The 21,257-nt window shown below is 46.6% G+C and overlaps 2 protein-coding genes across 5 annotated transcripts in view; one reads left to right on the top strand and one right to left on the bottom strand.

Annotated features, from left to right (window-relative positions):
• The window catches only part of AIP (AHR interacting HSP90 co-chaperone), a 46,523-nt gene extending 44,360 nt beyond the window's left edge, over positions 1–2,163 (bottom strand). The window contains exon 1 of the mRNA XM_077454780.1: positions 1,856–2,163. Coding sequence (XP_077310906.1) covers positions 1,856–1,948 — 93 coding nt within the window. The 5' untranslated portion in view covers positions 1,949–2,163. The remainder of the gene's footprint in view (positions 1–1,855) is intronic.
• A 139-nt stretch (positions 2,164–2,302) lies between these two features.
• The window catches only part of TMEM134 (transmembrane protein 134), an 81,883-nt gene continuing 62,928 nt past the window's right edge, over positions 2,303–21,257 (top strand). For 3 of the 4 annotated variants that reach the window (XM_077454785.1, XM_077454784.1, XM_077454782.1), the window contains exons 1-2: positions 2,303–2,464; positions 13,978–14,121. In XM_077454785.1, coding sequence (XP_077310911.1) covers positions 14,005–14,121 — 117 coding nt within the window. In that variant the 5' untranslated portion in view covers positions 2,303–2,464; positions 13,978–14,004. Of the gene's footprint in view, positions 2,465–13,977; positions 14,122–21,257 lie in introns of those variants that run through there. The other variant, XM_077454786.1, reaches the window with a different exon arrangement.

The following is a 21,257-nucleotide window of genomic DNA, read 5'->3' as shown; positions in this document are numbered from 1 at the left end:
AAAAGTAATGCACTCAACCCCCATGGCCTGTATGCAGGCTCACCATGCAAGACTCCATTGCTGATTAAAAAGCATGTTGAAGCTTGTTTAAAGTTTGCTGCACAATATTTAGACAAGCCTGTAAAATAGAATAGTCTGGTCAGACGAGACCAAAATTGAACTCTTTGGATGACATAATACACACCACATTTGGAAGTCAAATGGCACATCACCCCAAAAACACCCCCATGCCAAACAGTGAAGTTTGGAGGTGGGACCATGATGGTGTGGGGCTGTTTTTCAGCATATGGTACTGACAAACTTCATATAGTTGAAGGAAGGATGAATGGGAAAATGTACCAAGACATTCTTGATCAATATCTGCTGCCATCTAGCAGGATGATGAAGATGAAACGAGGGTGAACATTTCAGCAAGACAATGATCCCAAACACAAAGCCAAGGAAACTCTCAATTTAGCAAGAAAATAAAAGCTGCTAGAATGACACAGACAAATCGCCTGACTTGAATCCCATAGAAAACCTATGGAAAAACTAAAAGATCAGAGTTCATAGAAGAAGCCTATGGAACCTTCAAGATTTGAAGACTGTGTAGAACAGTGATGGCGAACCTTGGCACTCCAGATGTTTTCAAACTACATTTCCCATGATGCTCAACTATACTGCAGAGTGCATGAGCATCATGGGAAATGTAGTTTCAAAACATCTGGGGTGCCAAGGTTCTCCATCACTGGTGTAGAAGAATGGGCCAAGATCACACCTGAGCAATGCATGTGACTAGTTTCTCCATACAGGAGCCGATGTATTGAAACTGTCATTACCAGCAAAGGACTTTGTATGAAGTAGTAAATAATTTTCAATTAATGTCTTCAATACTTTTCCTGTGTCATTCCATGTTATTATTTCACATGACTTATTTCTGAACGGATTTGGTTTGGTTTTCTTGTATGAATTGCATTTACTGATATGTGGTGAAAATAATCATGTCAATAGTTATATTAGAAATATATTTGCCTAGAAAATGGACCGTATGACAACAATGTAACACCGACAATCAGGACTGTATGACAACAATGTAACACCGACAATCAGGACTGTATGACAACAATGTAACACCGACAATCAGGACACTATGGCAACAATGCAACACCGACAATCAGGACTGTATGACAACAATGTAACACAATCAGGACACTATGGCAACAATGCAACACCGACAATCAAGACTGTATGGCAACAATGCAACACCGACAATCAGGACTGTATGACAACAATGTAACACAGACAATCAGGACTGTATGACAACAATGTAACACAGACAATCAGGACTGTATGACAACAATGTAACACAATCAGGACTGTATGACAACAATGTAACACAGACAATCAGGACTGTATGACAACAATGTAACACAGACAATCAGGACTGTATGACAACAATGTAACACAGACAATCAGGACTGTATGACAACAATGTAACACAGACAATCAGGACACTATGGCAACAATGCAACACCGACAATCAAGACTGTATGGCAACTATGTAACACCGACAATCAGGACTGTATGGCAACAATGCAACACCGACAATCAGAACTGAATGACAACAATGTAACACCGACAATCAGGATGCCATGACAACAATGTAACACCAAAAATCAGGACTGTATGACAACAATGCAACACCGACAATCAGGACACTATAGCAATGCAACACCCACAATTAGGACACCATGACAACAATGTAACACAATCAGGACTGTATGACAACACTGTAACTCTCAAAGTAGAATTGCTCCAATCAGAGATGAACACTGCCAAAGATCGGAGGACAGGTGACTGTCGGTCCCTCACCCACCTTAGTGCCATCTCGATACTGTGACACCTCGGCCTTGCTCGGGGTGACAATTCGTTTCCTGATCCCCTCTCCCAGAGCCACAACCCCCGCCATCTTCCTCCGACTGACGTCACGTTTCCAGAGAGACCTGAGCAACCCCTCTGCGCATGTACAAATCACCAGCGGACCCCAGTAGCTCTGAGCACGCGCAGTCTCCCAATCACACCACAGCGCATGTCAAGTATTGTAGCGGCCACTGCATATGTGAGCAGCACTTATTATCAGGACCCAATAAATGACACTTCACTAGAATATCACTATCCCCGCTGGTTTTAACTGAAGCCGAACTGTCTCATGTTGGTTGCGTAAATAAAGGCGAATTCTGAGCGCAGGAGAGCTTAGTTACACCGGGCGAGGGTCACGTGAGGCGGGGTGGTGGCCGGACTGGAGGGGGCGGGGCAGTGAGAGGGGTGTGTGTCACGTGACAGGCTAAGTTTCTTTTGTGAAGTTGTGTCGGTGTGTTGGGGAGGAGATTGGAGGAAGGAGCTGAGATCATCCTGTAATGGAAGGCTGGAAGTGAGGGGAAAACACTACACGGGGGTTATGTCCTGGCTATAGGGCATTGTACAGGTAGGTGGGCAGTACTGACCTACGATTCATGGCGGTTGTGGAAGGACCTGTGTAGGCTCCAGGGGGTTGTTGTAGTGTTTGTGTGCAGACAGTTATTTCTTCTGTTTCTTTATCTAACTGCATGTTTTTTATTTAATTAATCAGACTACTCTGATGACAGCAAATAGTTTACTATGCACAGTGATAGAGGAAGGGAGTCCAGACATAACAGGGCGCTCTGCTAGGCTTCCATTGGTATTCTGCCAGGGAGGACAAGGCAAACAATGTTGCAAGTTCCATGAACTCTATAGGGATTAGTTAACTGCTTGCTGCCCAGAGCAATTTTAAAATTTCAGTTTTTTATTTATTTATTTTTTTGGAAAATTTATAACACATTCTACATTTTCTGCAAGCAGAGGTCCTTGGGAATAAAGTGGTGGATGTTGAATTTATTATTGCATGATGTTTGTGCACGCATTTACAAAACACAAACTTTAAAAAAACAATTAATAAATAAAAGGTAAAATTTATTTTATTGCCCACAATAGAATACTCAAACATGTTGCAGAATACATTTTTGGGCAAAATTTATGTAGAATTTTTTTTTTTTATTATTTTATGTTCATATTACCAACAAAACGGTGGTGATCAAATACCACCAAAAGAAAGCTCTATTTGTGTGAAAAAAATGTGTTTGGGTACAGAATTGCACGACCGCGCAATTACCAGTTAAATTAGCGCAGTGCGAAGTAACAAAGAAATGCCCTGGTCATGAAATCTTTTGGAGCTGACGTTGTTTAACCACTTCAATTCCAGGCACTTATACACCTTCCTACCCAAGCCAATTTTCAGCTTTCAGCGCTGTCGCAATTTGACAATTGTGCGGTCATACTACACTGTACCCAAACACATTTTTTATCATTTTGTTCCCACAAATAGAGCTTTCTTTTGGAGGTATTTGATCACCCCTGCTATTTTTGTTTTTTTGCGCAACAAATAAAAAAAAAAGACCGGATATTTTGGGGAAACAGTTTGTTTGTTTCTGTTAAATTTTTTATTTTTTTTTGTAAATAAGTACATTTTCTTCTTCAATGACGGGCCCTGATATGGCTGCACTGACAGGCACTGATGGACACCGATGAGGTGGCATAGATGGGCCCTGATAGGTGGCATTGCTGGGCATCACTAAATTTGTTTTCATAATGGTGCCAGTCAGTGGGCACTGATTGGCATAGATTGGGCATATGTGGATGCCCATGGGGGATGTACCTGGCCGTCTACATGTCATGTGCTTCCCTGGTGGTAGTGGCAGCTTCCCTGGTGGTCCAATGTGGGCATCCGAGGGGAGGCTGCACTGATAAACTACTCGCGTCAGACGTGAGTGAGGAAAAACCGATCAACAACTCTTCCTGTTTACATCATGATTGGACACGGCTGATCACGTGGTAAAGAGCCTCCGTCGGTGTAGCAGACTGACACGCCACACCACCGTTAGCTGCAATGCTATTATCTTGCAGGACGTCATGACAACCAGTCAGGATAACTGAACCACCACCTGCCGTCATTCTACTATAGGCTGGGCAGGAAGTGGTTAAAAACTAAAAAAAAAATCTTTATGATCACTTTAACTCTCTAAACTAGAAACCTGTAAGGGCTTTTAAAGCATTGCCTATTGACAATTTAAAGGATAAGTCAACCTTAACACTAAAATCTCTACATACACCCATGATCTAACCCTGCAAAGAAAAAAATCACAATACGTAAACTCTTATTTTTTTTTTAAGCTGGTCCAACCCGATCCCACGCTGAGCTGTCAGTTGTGGCCTCACTGTGGAGGCGGGTGCAGAGGACACAGCCGACAATGGAATCCCTTTCATTTCAGTCGTTGTCGGCTGTTTCCTCTGCAGAGCTTCTGCCACTGGAGACCGAATCGGCTTCAAAAAGGTATGTACAGTAAAACCTTGGATTGCGTGCATAGTTCGTTCCTAAAACATGCTTGTAATCCAAAGCACTTTTATATCAAATCGATTTTCCCCATAAGAAATAATGGAAACTCCAATGATTCGTTCCACAACCATTTATTCATAGGTCTTTCAGTTTATAGTCCATATAAAAAGATCATAGCAATGTGATAGGTTGTGTAACTATAAAATATCCATTTATAAATGGAAGCCTTCACAACAGGATCAGAAGCAAAATCCAGCAGGAGCTACAGAGTATAAAATGGAACAGAGGGGCATCTAAGTGTAGCAATATGGTTACAGTTCATGAAGGTACAACATTTAGCAACTCACATGGCTGTTAATTAAAACAGGCACGTCTAAGTATGCAGGCATCTGGGGCAAAGCTGTCCACATAGATCATCCGCCGCACCGCCGGCTCTTACTGCTGTCAGTCTGCAATCGTGACCGGGAAGACTACCCTTCAGTAGAGCAATCTGAAAGTGAAACTTGTGGAGCGCAGCGTGGAAAGGATGATGTCAGGTTTAGTTCTAAGATTGTCCTGTATTTGGCTCCATCCATCTTTCCATCAACTCTTTCCAGTTTCCCTGTCCCTGCTAAAGAAAAGCATCCACACAACATGATGCCACTACCATGTTTCGTGGTGGGGATGGTGTGTTCAGGGTGATGTGCAGTGTAAGATTTGTCACACATGCTTTTAGGCCAAAAAGTAAAATGCTAAGATTTTGTTCTCGTCTGACCAGAGCACCACCTTGCACATATTTGTGTCCCCCACATGGCTTCTCCCAAACTGCAAACGGGACGAATTATGGCTTTCTTTTAACAATGGCTTTCTTCTTGCCACTCTTCCATAAAGGCCAGATTTGTGGAGTGCATGACTAAGGCCTCATGCACACGAGACGCAGTTAAACGCGCGTTCAGATGCAGTTGGACAGTTTTTTCAACTGCCCCTGAACTCATTCAATGTTATCCTATGTGTCCATGCACACAGTCTCGTTTTTTTCCGTTTTTATGCAGTTGCGTTTAATCTCGTTTTTCCAGAAGCAAAAAAAATGCGTTCAGTAGCAAATTTCCACGTTTCAGACGCAAAACGCGGCACCCGCGTTTAGCCGCGTTTGCGTTTATATGCGTTTTTTAAAGGTGGCCTTTTTTTTTACATTAAAAATCTCAAAAATGATTGCAAATGATGAAAAACCATTAGAAAAATATTTTAAACAATTGCAATTGCAAGTGGACAATCCACAACTTGTGGCAAGTGACGTGGCAAGTGGACAATCCACAACTTGTGGCAAGTGACATGGCAGGTGGCAAGTGATGTGGCAAGTGGACAATCGTCAAACTTGTGACAGGTGACGTGGCAAGTGATGTGGCAGGTGATGTGGCAAGTGGAAATCCACAACTTGTGGCAGGTGATGTGGCTGGTGACGTGGCAAGTGTACAATCCACAACTTGTGGCAGGTGGCATGGCAAGTGATGTGGCAGGTGATGTGACAAGTGGACAATCCACATCTTGTGGCAGGTGACGTGGCAGGTGACGTGGCAAGTGGACAATCCACATCTTGTGGCAGGTGACGTGGCAGCTGACGTGGCAAGTGGACAATCCAAAACTTGTGGCAGGTGACGTGGCAAGTGGACAATCCACAGCTTGTGGCAAGTGACATGGCAGGTGGCAAGTGATGTGGCAAGTGGACAATCCACAACTTGTGACAGGTGACGTGGCAAGTGATGTGGCAGGTGATGTGGCAAGTCACGTGGCAAGTGGAAATCCACAACTTGTGGCAGGTGATGTGGCTGGTGACGTGGCAAGTGGACAATCCACAACTTGTGGCAGGTGGCATGGCAGGTGACATGGAAAGTGGACAATACACATCTTGTGGCAAGTGACGTGGCAGGTGATGTGGCAAGTGACGTGGCAAGTGGACAATCCACAACTTGTGGCAGGTGACGTGGCAAGTGGACAATCCACAACTTGTGGCAGGTGACGTGGCAGGTGATGTGGCAAGTGACGTGGCAAGTAGACAATCCACAACTTGTGGCAGGTGATGTGGCAAGTGACGTGGCAGGTGATGTGGCAAGTGGACAATCCACAACTTGTGGCAGGTGATGTGGCTGGTGACGTGGCAAGTGGACAATCCACAGCTTGTGGCAGGTGGCATGGCAGATGACGTGGAAAGTGGACAATCCACATCGCGTGGCAGGTGATGTGGCAGGTGATGTGGCAAGTGGACAATCCCCAACTTGTGGCAAGTGACGTGGCAAGTGGACAATCCAAAACTTGTGGCAGGTGATGTGGCAAGTGACGTGGCAAGTGGACAATCCCCAACTTGTGGCAAGTGGACAATCCAAAACTTGTGGCAAGTCACGTGGCAAGTGGACAATCCACAACTTGTGGCAGGTGACGTGGCAGTTGGACAATCCACAACTTGTGGCAGGTGATGTGGCTGGTGACGTGGCAAGTGGACAATCCACAGCTTGTGGCAGGTGGCATGGCAGATGACGTGGAAAGTGGACAATCCACATCTCGTGGCAGGTGACGTGGCAAGTGGACAATCCCCAACTTGTGGCAAGTGACGTGGCAAGTGGACAATCCAAAACTTGTGGCAGGTGATGTGGCAGGTGATGTGGCAAGTGGACAATCCAAAACTTGTGGCAGGTGACGTGGCAGGTGATGTGGCAAGTCACGTGGCAAGTGGACAATCCCCAACTTGTGGCAAGTGACGTGGCAAGTGGACAATCCAAAACTTGTGGCAGGTGACGTGGCAAGTTACGTGGCAGGCGATGTGGCAAGTGGACAATACAAAACTTGTGGCAGGTGACGTGGCAAGTGACGTGGCAGGTGATGTGGCAAGTCACGTGGCAAGTGGACAATCCACAACTTGTGGCAGGTGCCGTGGCACGTGACACGCTAAATACAAGTACACTGCAGCTCTCACAGCTGCTGCTACTCACTCTGGTCTCACAAAATTGCTGAAATAGTTAATAATACTGTGTTTTTTGAGCTGGGGAGGGTCTATGATGTTAGCTTAACTAAACGCTTCTAGACGCAAACGCGGTAAAACGCCGCTAAATCGCGGTAAAATCGCGGCAAAACACGCGTTTCTAAACGCCGGTTTCAACATGTGTCCAGCAGCGTTTGCATCTGCGTCTCATGTGCATGAAGCCTAACAGTTGTCCTGTGGACAGATTCTCCCACCTGAACTGTGGATCTCTGCAGCTCCTCCAGAGTTACCATGGCCCTCTTGGCTGCTTTTCTAAATAATGCTCTCCTTGCCCAGCCTGTCAGTTTACTCAATCCATCATTTGAAAGATGGAAAAAACATTGCTCTGTGAGATGCTCAAAGCTTGAGATATTTTGTTCTAATAACCCTGCTTTAAACTTCCCCACAACTTTTATCCCTGACCAGTCTGTGTTCCTTGGACTTCATGATGCTGCTTGTCCTCTAACAAACCTCTGAGGGCTTCAAAGAACAGCTGTATTTATTCTGCACTTAAATTACACACAGGTGCACTCAATTTATTTACTAATTGGGTGACTTCTGAAGACAATTGGTTCCACTAGATTTTAGTTAGGGGTGTCAGAGCAAAGGGGGCTGAATACAAATGTACGCTAAAGATTTCACATTTATTTGTAAAAAATGTTAAAAACCATTTATCATTTTCCTTCCACTTCACAATTATGTGCCACATAAAATACATTCATGTTTTTGGTTGTAACAAAATATGAAAAATTTCAAGGGGTACGAATACTTTTTCAAGCACTGTATAACACTATGTATCCTATAGACCAGTGATGGCGAATCTTGGTACCCCAGATGTTTTGGACCTACATTTCCCATGATGCCTATGCACTCAGCAGTGTAGTCGAGCATCATGGGAAATGTGGTTCCAAAACATCTGGAGTGCCAAGGTTTGCCATCAGTGCTATAGAGAGTAGCACTCAACAGGTCATGTTTTTCAGGCTTTCTATTTTGCACAGGTGATTTGAACAGTTTCACTGCAATTACCACAGCCGTTTCATCTGAGGGGAATCCTAAAAACATGACCTGTTGGGGCGCCTTGAGGACTGGAGGTGGTTGAAAAATGCTGCTCTAGGTAGGGCTGGGGAAAAAAATTATTTAAATCTTGAATCGAGTTGAGAGGTAAAATCAATTCAAAATTTCAGCAAATCGATATTTTTTTATTTTATTTTTCACCAGGACCGGCGCTGACACCGCGCCGCTCCTAAGGTGCTGCGGGTAGGAGTTTTTAGGCGAGGCCGCAGCTTCAGCCTAGTCCGCAAGGCTGGATGCCACAGACTAGCTTGAAGCCGTAGCCTCCCCTAAAAACTCCTGCCTGCGATTCCCCAGGACCGGCGCTGACACCGCGCTGGTCCTGAGGAGCTGCGGGCAGGAGTTTTTAGGCAAGTCCACAGCTTCGGACTAGGCCGAAGCCGCGGCCTCGCCTAAAAACTCCTGCCTGCAGCTCGTTAGGACCGGCGCGGTGTCCATCAAAAAAAATATTTGAATCGTGAATCAAGTGTTTTTTTTTTTTGTTTTTTGTTTTTTTTTAAACGCATATTTTTTAAAATTTTTATTTTTGGGGGCAAATCACCCAGCTCTAGGTTAAATTGCACCAACAGATTTATTCCTTTACACAAAACGCTTATCGCAATGAATCACATACACCTGTTATGTCTTCATGCCTTATGAGTGACTATCGATGATGCTTAAATACTCCCCACATGCATGAGTTCCCTATCCCCTGGACTAAACTCCCGGGGGGGGGCGTGAAATGTGTTGGGACGTGGCTTGGTTGGAGTCCAGGCTGAGGTTGCTACTCTATCCCTGTAGGACAACATGGATATGCAACTTCAAGGGATTTCTCGTCTTTCCTTTTAACTCTTTCAGGAGCCAGGACGGACTCCATTCCGTGTGTGTGATCTGCCGATTTTCAGAGTGTTAGTATGGTGATTTCGACAGCCAATTCGTTTTTCGTCTGACAAAAGCTGGCTGTGCAGACTATAACATTTTTGTCGTACATGAACTCCATGTCCCTTTTTTGTTTTAATTGGTACAGTTTTCGTACAAAAAAATATGGTAAGAGCAAGACTAAGCATGCTCAGAAACGAAAGAATACATACAAAACTAGTCAACACGTGATGTCGCTTCTGAAGTTGTAGTCGTACGAGAATTTTTGTATAGTGAGTAACCTCTTCACTTTCAACACAAGACTAGCATGCAACCAAAAACAGACGAGCGGTCACCCGAAAATCTGATCGCGTGTACGAGGTTTTGGAAAACTTCCAGTGTCACAGCACACAGCCGTTGTGCAATGTGTCACGCGGCACGGCAAAACTTGCACATCGCCGGAGACTCAGGCAGGGGAGGGAGATACCTACTCAGGGAACCCTATTAGTCATAATACGAGACTCCTTAGCCGGGTCTGAACACTGTCAGTGTTTCAGGCGGACTGAATCCCGGACACATGATCCAAAACCTGTACTGTCCGGGTGAATCCCTAGTTAAAGTCCTTGTATAATGATGTAATTCAGTCTTTAACAATTATATAATGTGCAGTGTGTCTCCTTGTTTAACGTTATTGTGGAAAATACCTTATTTACAGCGCCGCTGGGCGCTACCGTGACCAGCCAGAGATCTTCTTCCCATGCACGGAATACTGCAAAGGGAGAGGCTGAGATTCCCACTGACTTCAGCCCCCCTCGAGCACTGCAGAGGGAGAGGCCGCTGACCTCAGCCAGGAGGAGAGGAGAAGATTTCCGGCGCTGTAAAGAAGGTATCTTCCACAATAAAGTTACAAAAGGAGACACACTGCACATTAAGTGTGTGTGTGTGTGTGTGTTTTTTTTTTTTTTTTGTTACAAAATCGATTACTTGTTTTTACAAGGACTTTAACTAGGGCTTATGTTCAGGGTATGGCTTGTATTGCAGCCATCTCTGAAAATCATGATGGGTCTTATTTTCAGGGTAGGGCTTATTTTCAGGGAACCTGGGTAGCTATCAAAACTCCATAGACTGGAGTACAGTTTTTCTTTCCCAGAGTTGTACTATCCATTACTCCATCATATGCAAACTCCTATTTTATAAATATTTTTGCACCTTGGCATTTTCCCATATTGTCTTTCAGGATGGCCACCTATGAGAAACCTTGGCTCCTCCCTTCTGAGGGAACACAGCCCAGCCCAGATTTAAAAGGCATGCTTCCCTGCTGGCTCCTCAGTTTTTGTGTTTCCTCCGGCAGGAGACACTGCGAGGAGCCGTGGCTAAAGACAGCCAGGGAGGCTGAAGCCTGTATGTCCGGAAGGAGACAGAGGTCTCTGGGAACTAGTGGTGCTGTGCCTCAGAGAGAGGTTACCTCGCAGTTAAACTGTTTTTTTTTTTCTGTTGCCACCCCAGCTCTCCTAAAGTGGTGTCATGGGATGCTCCGGGGGCCCGCTTTAAGGTTCTCAGTGGAGACTCAGGAGGAGGCGCTTTTCAAAGCACCCCCCCCCCCCCTTAATTCTGGTTGTAAGCCACAATGGAGCTCACACCGGGGGTGGGTGGGGCCACTTCTGGCAGGGGGTGTGCATCTCCTTGATCCGCGGCTTCTGGTTACAGCCACGGATACTGAAGGCGAGCCAGCCTTTGGCTGATGGGAACCCGGAAAGGTCGCACAGGTGGCTGGAGATCCCAGAGGCAAGACCATCCTTTTCACAACGGGGGTGTGTCAAAGGCAGCGGCCATCCTGGCATTGCTGACATCAGCAATCATAAGGTAAGGAGGTGGGTGGTTGCATCCCTTACCTGTCTGTCCCCTGCAGCTCAACAGGTGAGGTTCCTTCTTGGTGGTCGGAGGGGAGGAGGCACATGGGACTACCTCACAAACAGGGTTACCTGCCAGTTGGGCAGGTGCTAAATCCCATAGCCCCAGACTGGGCCTCACCAGCGATAGTAGGATACAATACCCTTTCCTGCCGGTCACCCCCTCCGGAGGAAAGGGGGGACCGGAGGTTTCCATTATTAGTTTCACAAAGGCACCAGAGCCTTCGCCGGGGGAGTGGGTGAGTACTGCTGTCCCCTGTCCTCAGTTTCTGGGGAAATCCAAGACCGCGGTGATGTCGGGTCCCATAAGCATGGGTCACAAATGCAGCATGGCAGAGTGCTTTCCTCGCTGACAGCATAGCTAGTATATCTAGGGGAAAGAGGAAGCCATATCGTGTGAGGGGGCAGAGCTATTGTGCTTAAGCTGGCCCATGTGAATCGTACAGCGGGGTCACTTCTGGGGCATAGGACATAATCAGCGAGCGCCCGAGATGCTGGTTAGTTTCCATACAGCGCAAACTGAGCATGGATGGTAGCTCAGAGGCTAAGGGCTCTGACTCATCTGCTGGGGACCCGAGTTCAAATTCCAATGAAGGAAAGTGGTTCATGTCCTAGTTACTGCACAGCACCTGCGACACCTGCTGGAAACGTGGCAGCTCAGTGGTTTAGAGGTGAGAACTTGTGCTTGGCATCCCTGCGGGTCTGGTGTTCAAAAGGGGAAGCAGTTGCTGTGGACCACCAAAGGGGGTGGGATGGACTCCTCTGAGACACCTGCACAGGGGAAGCAAGCCCCAGCACCTCACAAATAAGCCTGAAGTGTTTGCATTTCTATGCACATCCTTTTTGAGTGTCCCCCCCCCCCCCCCCCCCCTTGTAACCAGTAGGGACTGGGTGAAGGGCAAACTTTTTATTTTTTTCCCTCCCTCCTGCACGAGGTGTATGGAGTGGGTGTGGCTGAAATAACACTGTGTAGTAACCAGGCTGTCCGCCAAAAAGCAACAATGGTGAAGCAGTCATGGCTCACAACCAGTGCAGCCGTGGGAGTCTGCCTGGAGACATAGCAACTTATCCTCATGTCAGCCCCTTCCGACCTTTGACAAGTCACTTTATGCAGTGGCTCAGCGGTTAACGCTTCAGCTCTGGGGTCACTGATTCGATGGGACTGAGAGTCCGTTTCCTGAGCGGTCTCCTGGTGACTCTGGCGTGTCTAGCCAGGGGCATAGCCCTGGGTGGCTGACACTTCTACTTGGCAACACTGGGGTGGTTAGTTCAGGTCCCCCAACATTCCAGTACTTGCATCAAGTTGTGGGTTCTCCCTGTGTTTATGTGAGGTATCTTGCATACCCCAAACACAGACAGGCAGACATTTGATATACTGTACCTTGCACATTGGCTGGGTAGCGTGCACTCATGACCAGAGGGGTCAGCTCAGAGCCTGCACTATAGGCACTGAGGTTAAAATTTTGCCTGTGTGGGACCAGCTAACCAGCTCACCTAAAATCTTCAGGCAAGGGTCTTCAGGTTCTCTGGGTCGACCCACAAACAGCGAAGAAAGAGTTCACATTGAAGGTGTTGCACTAAAATTATGCCTTAAACACTGCAGTCATGAGTTTGAATCCCAACCAAGCACCCTGCATGTTTCACTAGTGGATATTACATGGTTGATGGCCACCTGTATGCACCTGATATATGAAACTAAACAGGGGATCTCTGATGACCAGAGCTCGGTATCAGGGGGTGGCCCCCTGAATGGCATCACAGAGGGTTAAACACCTTCAGGTGACCAGACCCTAGTAACATACAAAGGTTTCTGGAAAACTTGTTAAGAAGTGGGAGAAGGCCTGGATGGTGAATCCAGTAGCCCCTCTCATTACAAAATTTCTATGGAAGAGGTGGTTGCAGGAGGACAAGAAAAACACTCTTGTTCCACAACCAAGGCCAGAGCAGTGGGAAAGGGTGTTCCTGTCCATTAGGGCTGATGGAAGCAGGGGAAGACTAGGGTCCAGCTTCTCAGAAAGCTTTGGTTCAGGGGACTTGTTCTTTGCCCTGGGCCGGGAGAGAGATGACAGAAGTTCTGACTAAAACTCAGTGGAGACCTCCTCTTGCAGTTACTTCCATCTGGACTGTCTAAAGGGCGGTTAACCCTGGGGTCTCGAGTTTCCTCTGGGAACTCTGGTTTCCTCCCATAAAACTTCCTCTTTGCCAGTCAACCGCAAATAATTTGACTGTATCATCTGTTGCTTCTCTTGGCTAATACTGACCCCAATATAGTAAAAGGGTTCTTGCACACTGGACACTCCTGGCAGCGGAAGGATGCTGGTAAATGTGTGTACCGCGTTCAAAAATATTTAGCAGTGTCAAGCACTTGGGTGTTCATTTCATTAGCCAGAATAATCCTTTATTCCGGTCATTGAAATAAACTAATCCTCAAGCACTAAACGCATGCTTAGGAGGGTTTACGTGCATCAAGGGTTTTTCTGCCAAAACTCTCCTCTCCTGAAAGCAATTCTTCCGTCCTCAGGAGAGGAGCATTTACTGCCTCTAAATGCTGCTGCTTTTAACTCTGGTAAAAGTCTATGTGCATGGACACATAAGCTTGTATTGAGTTGTGTTTAGGAACTTCGGCATAAAAACACCAAAAGCTCCAAAAAATGTGAGCTTAGGAGTAGCGGTGTGCAATAAGTCCTAAGGGTTTTGATCTGTGAAGTTCATAAATGGCAGTGGAATGTGTTGCTTCTTACCAGATTTTCATTACATTATCTCTCCATACTGTGTAGGTCAAACTACAGCATTCTACAAGTTTGATGGGTAATTTCACTATTGATGATGCATTTGAGGTGTCTATTGAAGACGCTGGACCAAGATTTGGGGCCCTGCATTTTGTCGGAGATGAGAATCAGCAGAATCGGCATAAGTACAAGGTGAGTTCAAACATAAAATACTGTATTACATAAGCTTTTTTTTACATAAGACTGTACTGAAATCCTTAAAACGACTGAGATGATGCGGTTTAAATTTCAGGAAAAGTAAGGCCTGGTTCACACACGTGTGTGTGTGTGTGTGTGTGTGTGTGTGTGTGTGTTCTTTTTTTTATTTTAATTTTTTTTATTTTTTGTGTGTTTTTCATTTTTACAGAAACTCACTACAGTCCATTTTACATGGTTTCCTATGGATGTAGTTCACATCTGCATTTTATGGAAAGGGCCAGAGACTTCTTCTTTTTTTTATTTTATTTTTTTTTTTCTGATATTTGGTTCCATAGACTTCAATGGATCAAAAGCGTGTATTGAAAAAAGTGAAATGCACCTGCCAACTGCAACCTGAATAGGCGTGAACCAGGCCTAAAAGTTGAAGTACAGCTTCCATTAAAAAAAAAAAAAAAAAAAAAGTCTGCTACAGAATTTATTATAAGTGCATCTGCATTCACCTGCAAAGTCCCACAAATACCGGATAAGCCTGTTAGTGAATGCAGCTTCCTGTGTGGCAACAATTTAGCATTTTTCTGAGTTCAGGGCAGAGTTGCCACTCTTGTAGACTGTGCCTGCTTACAGTAGTTCAACCAATATAAAAAAAGCTGCAAATGGAAATCTCTGTATACAACATCTTGTACCCACAGTTGATCCAGAGTATTGATGTTTGTGTCTTCTTTAAAAGGTATTTTTAATTCATCTTGGATTTTATTCAAGCGCAACTAAAGGGTAATCCTTTGCTCTGGAGCCTGCAAAAGCTGTAAGAAGCCAGGTAGCACATTAGCACCCAGTATTTTTTTTCCCCGTTACTGTAATGCCAGATCTGGCTCTCGTAATTGCTGTTAACACCTCTTCAATCATGCTCTTGCTGGGATTATAATTGTTCCCTTACTCGAGAAGGCATCACCATGATGCTTCAGGTAGTACTCAAAAAACATAGCCCATCAGCAGAAGAGGATGAGGTAACACCTGGCTGGTGCTTTTCACAGGAGGCAGGAGACCATTTGGCTCAAAAATACAGTGCCTTGAAAAAGTATTCATTCCCCTTGAAATTTTACACATTTTGTCATGTTGCAACCAAAAACGTAAATGTATTTTATTGGGATTTTAAGTAATGGACCAACACAAAGTGGCACATAATTGTGAAGTGGAAGGAAAATGATGAATGGTTGTCAAAATGTTTTACAAAGAAATATCTGAAATATGTGGCGTGCTGTTGTATTGAGCCCCCCTGAGTCAATACTTTGTAGAACCACTTTTCACTGTAAATACAGTTGCAAGCCTTTTTTGAGTGTCTCTACCAACTTTAAATTAGTGACATTTTCTCAAATCGCCTTTCAGGACAACCCCGGAGAGAGTAGCTCCACCTTGCAATCAGGAAACACATGCCCACTTTAAAAACACCTCCTCCTCCTCCATGGCTTCAGTTATTGTGTTTCCTCCTTGGAGGAAGCATGTGCCTGAACCAGGGAGAGCTACACTCTCTGCAGGGGAGTAAGGCTTACCTTTTGTTGCAGGTTGTTTCTCTTTGACCCCCAGCAGCATCTCCACGGGGAGAGGACTCCTGGAGCTCCTGGTCCCGCCATCTCACGGGAGTAAGGACCCTCGGAGTGCCGGCGTCGGGTGCCCGGTGTCCGCTTGTTAGCGCAGGGAGGGCTCTGTTGCTGGCGGAGGCCGCTGCAGGTCAGCGGCATGGCTCCGTTTTCGGCGCCGGGTCCCGGGCGGCGACGGCGTCGTTCACGGTGACGCGCGGGCGCTCTGAGGGGGCGTGGCGCCGTGGTTCAGCGCCTGGAACGCAGGGGTCATGGGGCGGGTCAGGTGACCGTGTGCTTCCGCTTCCGGCCGGCCTTGATGACGCGGCGGCCGGGAAAATTTAAAATGAGAGCTGTTTGTAAAATAGCTGCCTCACTCAAACGATGGAAGAGTGCAAGCCAGCTATGGCGGAGACAGGCGCCCCCAGCACCGGTCCAGCCCAGGTACGTAAGGTGCACTGGCACCCTCTGCTTTACTGTGGGTATGTCTTTGTTTGTTCCCCCCTCTTGGGGGCCTGTCGCTGCAGGTCAGAGGTGGACTTCGCTCTGACCTTTTGCAGCCTAGTTCTGGGGTCTCACTAGTAGGTCTGTTTGGTGGTGGGTCTCTGCACTGGCTTGGTGTTAAGCAACTGGTTGTTGAGAGCTTTTAGTGAATTAAACCTGTATGTCGTTTCAGGAAAAATCACTAGGAAAAGCTAGACCAGGTCAGAGAAAATGTCCTTCCTGCAAAACCCCCCTCAGAGATTCATGGCAGAAGGCAATGTGCAGAAATTGTATCAGAGAATTGGTGGAAGAGGAAACATCTCAACAATATAAGGATTTGTTTTCTTCGGTTAAAGAGCTGACAAACTCTTTGAGTTCAGTCAAGTCCATCCTGATACAAAACCCTCCCGCACAGACCGAGCCTCAGAACTTACCGCCCAGCCCCAGGGCGTCGTCATCCAGACAGGTGGAAACTGAAGAGTCTGGAGACGAAGGGGGTAGTACTCTCATCTCCTTCAGGGATTCTGAGGAGGAGGAAGAGGAAGAAGATAGCAGGGGCTCCAAATTCAAGCTATCACTAGAGGAAGTAGATGATATTTTAAAAGCAATCTACACTACTCTAGAAATTCAGGAAGAAAGAGTACAACTGTCAGTTCATGACAAAATGTACCAGGGGTTGGACGAAACAAAACGGCGAGTTTTTCCTGTCCACAGGGTCCTCTCAGACTCAGTGAGAAAGGAGTGGAAGGACCCAGAAAAAGCCCCTTTCTTCTCTAAAGCTCTCAAAAGAAGGTTTCCCTTCGAAGATAAGGACTCAGAGGTTTGGAATAAGAAACCCAGAGTCGATGCAGCTTTCTCGCAGGTATCCAGACGAACGGATCTAGCCTTTGAAGATATGGGGATCCTTAAAGACCCAATGGACAAAAAAGCTGACTCCATCCTTAAAAAAGCTTGGGATGCTGCGTCAGTCAGTCTAAAACCAGCAATGGCAGCTACGGTGGTGGCCAGGAATCTGGAATGTTGGGTAGAGAAGCTGAAGAGCCATATTGAGGCGGGGACACCCCGCAAGGATCTCTTAGAGTCCTTTCCACTGATCCTGAATGCAGTCAAATACATGGCGGATGCATCAGCAGAATCAGTTAAACTGGCCGCTAGGTCTTCGGCTCTTGTAAATTCAGCCAGGAGAGCAGTTTGGCTGAAAACATGGTCTGGGGACACTGCCTCTAAGGTCAAGCTGTGTGGTCTTCCCTTCTCGGGTGACTTGCTCTTTGGTCCTGATTTAGAGTCTGTGCTGGATAGAACAGCCGATAAAAAGAAGGCTTTTCCAGTTAAGAAAAAGCAGATGGCTAAAAAGAATTTTCGTGCTTTTCAGCAGTCCCATAAAAAAGACCAGGAGCACAAGAGCAGATGGGGTTCACAGAAGGGCAAAGGCAGGGGTGGAGTCCTCTTTAGATCTCCCCCAGAGCAGTCCCCTAAGAACAAGTGACAATATCTCCCCAGTGGGGGGGAGACTGTCAGCTTTTCGCGAACAATGGGACAGGCTGTCTCCAAATCTGTTCGTGAAGAGCGTTGTCGATCAGGGGTACAGGTTGGAGTTTTCAGAACCACCCCCGAGCAGGTTTTATGTGACAACATTGCCAAGGGATCAGGAGAAGGCCTCTGCAATGAAGCTGTTGTTACAGGAGCTGATACAGCAAGAGGTTCTGATTCAAGTCCCAGTAAGCCAGCAGGGCGGGGGTTTTTATTCACATATTTTTCTGGTGAAAAAACCCTCAGGGAAGTACCGTCTAATCCTGAATCTGAAATTCCTGAACAGGTTCATTCGGTACAAACATTTCAGGATGGATACAATTTTCTCCATCACAAAGCTGTTGACCCCAGAATGCTTCATGGCATCCCTGGACCTAAGGGATGCCTACCTTCATATACCAATTCATCAGGCATCGCAGCAGTTCCTGCGCCTGGCATTGAAGGTAGGGAGTTCGGTATGGCACCTCCAATTCAGGGCTCTGCCGTTCGGACTCTCGTCCTCTCCCAGGGTCTTTACGAAGATTATGGCAGAGGCTTTGGAACCCCTGAAATTGAAGGGGATTCCAGTTGTTCCTTATCTGGACGACCTTTTGTTTTTTGCAGACTCCAGGGAGCAGGTCCTAGTCAATCTCCAGAGGGCCCAGTCTCACCTCGAGGGCCTGGGATGGCTTCTAAACCTAGAGAAGTCAATCCTGACCCCCTCACAGGAAATGAAATTTCTGGGGTATACATTAAATTCGATTCTCCAGAAAGTTTTCCTGCCGTTGGAAAAACAGGAAAAGTTACAGCTAGCTGTACAGCGGATACAGAGCAACCAGACAGTCTCAGTCAGGATGGCTATGGCAGTTCTGGGCCTGCTTACGGCAGCAATCCCGGCTGTTCAGTGGGCCAGGTTCCATTCCAGACCCCTTCAGAGGGAGGTTCTGTCAAGCTGGTCCCATCAGGATCCTTTGGAAAAACAGCTAAAAATTTCGTCAAAGACGAAAAGGGCTCTTTGGTGGTGGAGAGACCAGGCAAACCTCTCAAGGGGCCTGGTGTGGACCTTTCCTGTGGACAAGCGCCTTACTACAGACGCAAGTGCCTGGGGCTGGGGAGCCCATCTGGATGGTCAGACATCTCAGGGGGTCTGGTCCAAACAGGAAGCTCAAAGATCATCCAACTGGAGGGAGTTGAAGGCGATCTTTCTGGGTTTAGTGGCATTTCAGCAGAGTTTGAGAGGCCACCATGTTCAGGTGTTGTCAGACAACACAACAGCGGTTACCTACATTATGAAGCAAGGGGGAACCAGAAGCAGGAGCTTGATGGAGCTGGCCAATCTGTTGTTAGCCTGGGCAGAACAGAACACAGCCTCACTATCGGCAGTGCATCTGAAGGGCTCTCAGAATTTGTTTGCGGACCTCCTAAGCAGGCGCAAATTGCTAGAGGCAGAATGGAGTCTGAATCAGGAAGTGTTCCTGATGATCTCCGAGGCCTGGGGGGTTCCTCAGGTAGACCTTTTTGCCAGTCAGCAGAACTCAAAGGTGGACAGATTCTTTTCTCTTCACCGAGGAGATGCAGCAATAGGGTTGGATGCATTCGCTCACCCCTGGCATTACCAGCTGTGCTATGCCTTTCCCCCCTTTCCTCTAATTCCACTAGTACTGAGGAAATTCAGGGAAGAAAGGACAGACTTAATACTAGTCACTCCTTTTTGGCCAAAAAGACCCTGGTTCGCGGGTCTTCGAAACCTAGCCTCGAAGCCCCCATGGAGGTTACCACTCAGAAAAGATCTGTTATCCCAGGGGACAGTAAGTCATCCAGAAGTGGAACTCCTGCAGCTAACCGCCTGGTTTCTGAGGAGGACCTGTTAAAGGCTAAAGGTCTCTCAGATAAAGTAGTAAAGACCCTGCTGTCCAGTAGGAAGGCAGTTACACAGGCAATTTACATGAAGGTCTGGAAAAAGTTCAACTCCTGGTGCAGTTCTAGAGAACTCAAGGTCAAGAGCACGGTGTCCGTCTTGGAGTTTCTCCATGAAGGAATGGAGAAGGGTCTCGCAGCCAGTACCCTGAAGACTCAGGTGGCTGCCTTATCAGTTTTCTTTGAAAAGACTTTATCTAAAGAAACTTTAATTTCTAGATTTTTTAGGGCTCTTGCTCGAAATAGACCAGTAGCCCTTAAAGACTTTCCCAGTTGGGATTTGTCTACAGTTTTACAGGGTCTCTCGGGAGCACCGTTTGAACCCTTACAAGAAGCTTCTTTACAGAAGGTGGTTTTAAAAACAATCTTTTTGGTGGCCATCACCTCGGCCAGGAGAGTCAGCGAGCTCCAAGCTCTAGCTATTACAGAACCCTTCCTTAGAATTTATCAGGACAGGGTGGTACTGAGGACGGATCCAGCATTCCTACCGAAAGTATCCTCAACTTTCCATCGATCACAGGAAATAGTGTTACCTACATTCTCTGCAAGCCCAGCAAATGCAGGAGAGGAAGTTTTTCACACATTGGATGTGAGAAGATGTCTTTTACAGTTTCTGAAAGTTACTAAAGAATTTAGAAAATCAAACGCCCTCTTTGTGATATTTTCTGGATCACGCAAGGGGGAGAAAGCTTCTAAAAGTACGCTGGGTAGGTGGCTTAAGTTGGCTATAACAGAAGCCTATAAAGCAAAAGGAGAAATACCTCCCTCAGGTATTGCTGCCCACTCTACTAGATCCACGGCAGTTTCCTGGGCTGAAAGGGCCGGTGCCACGCCTGAACAAATCTGCAAGGCTGCCACTTGGTCCAGTTATTCGACATTTCTCCGGCATTACCGGTTAGATCTACTGTCTGCAGCAGATCAGGCCTTCGGCAGGAAGGTACTGCAGGCAGTAGTCCCGCCCTAGGGTAAGTTTCTCGGTTATCCTCTCCGGGGTTGTCCTGAAAGGCGATTTGAGAAAGACTCAGTTAGACTTACCGGTGACGGTATTTCTAAGAGCCTTTCAGGACAACCGTTACTTCCCTCCCTAGGTTATGCTTAGTAAATGTATTAAGTTCTACCATGGTGTTGTGCTTTCTGTGCTTTGTTTTCCAGCGTCGGAAGGCCACAATAACTGAAGCCATGGAGGAGGAGGAGGTGTTTTTAAAGTGGGCATGTGTTTCCTGATTGCAAGGTGGAGCTACTCTCTCCGGGGTTGTCCTGAAAGGCTCTTAGAAATACCGTCACCGGTAAGTCTAACTGAGTCTTTTGCCCATTCTTCTTTGCAGAACGGCTCAAGCTCTGTCAGATTGGACGGAGAGCGTCTGTCAACAGAAATTGTTAAAGCGGGAGTCCGCCTTTTTAAAAAAAAATAAAAAAAAGCCAGCAGCTACAAATACTGCAGCTGCTGACTTTTAAAATAATGACACTTACCCGCCCAGCGCGCCCACTATGTCGGCACCCAAAGCCGATCTCTCGATCGTCTCTCGGGTGCTGCCACCACCATCTTGGGTATGGAAATCAGGAAGTGGAGCCTTTCGGCTTAATTTCCCGGTTCCCTACTGCGCATGCGCGAGTCGCGCTGCGCAATAAGGATGGTCCCCGCTGTCT

The sequence above is a fragment of the Lithobates pipiens genome, unplaced genomic scaffold, assembly GCF_037356315.1.
Source record: "Lithobates pipiens isolate NorthernLeopardFrog02 unplaced genomic scaffold, aLitPip1_a1.2 Scaffold_25, whole genome shotgun sequence".
Lineage (NCBI taxonomy): Eukaryota > Metazoa > Chordata > Amphibia > Anura > Ranidae > Lithobates > Lithobates pipiens.
Note: the sequence above shows the minus strand (reverse complement) of the source record. Positions and strands in the feature narration are given on the sequence as shown.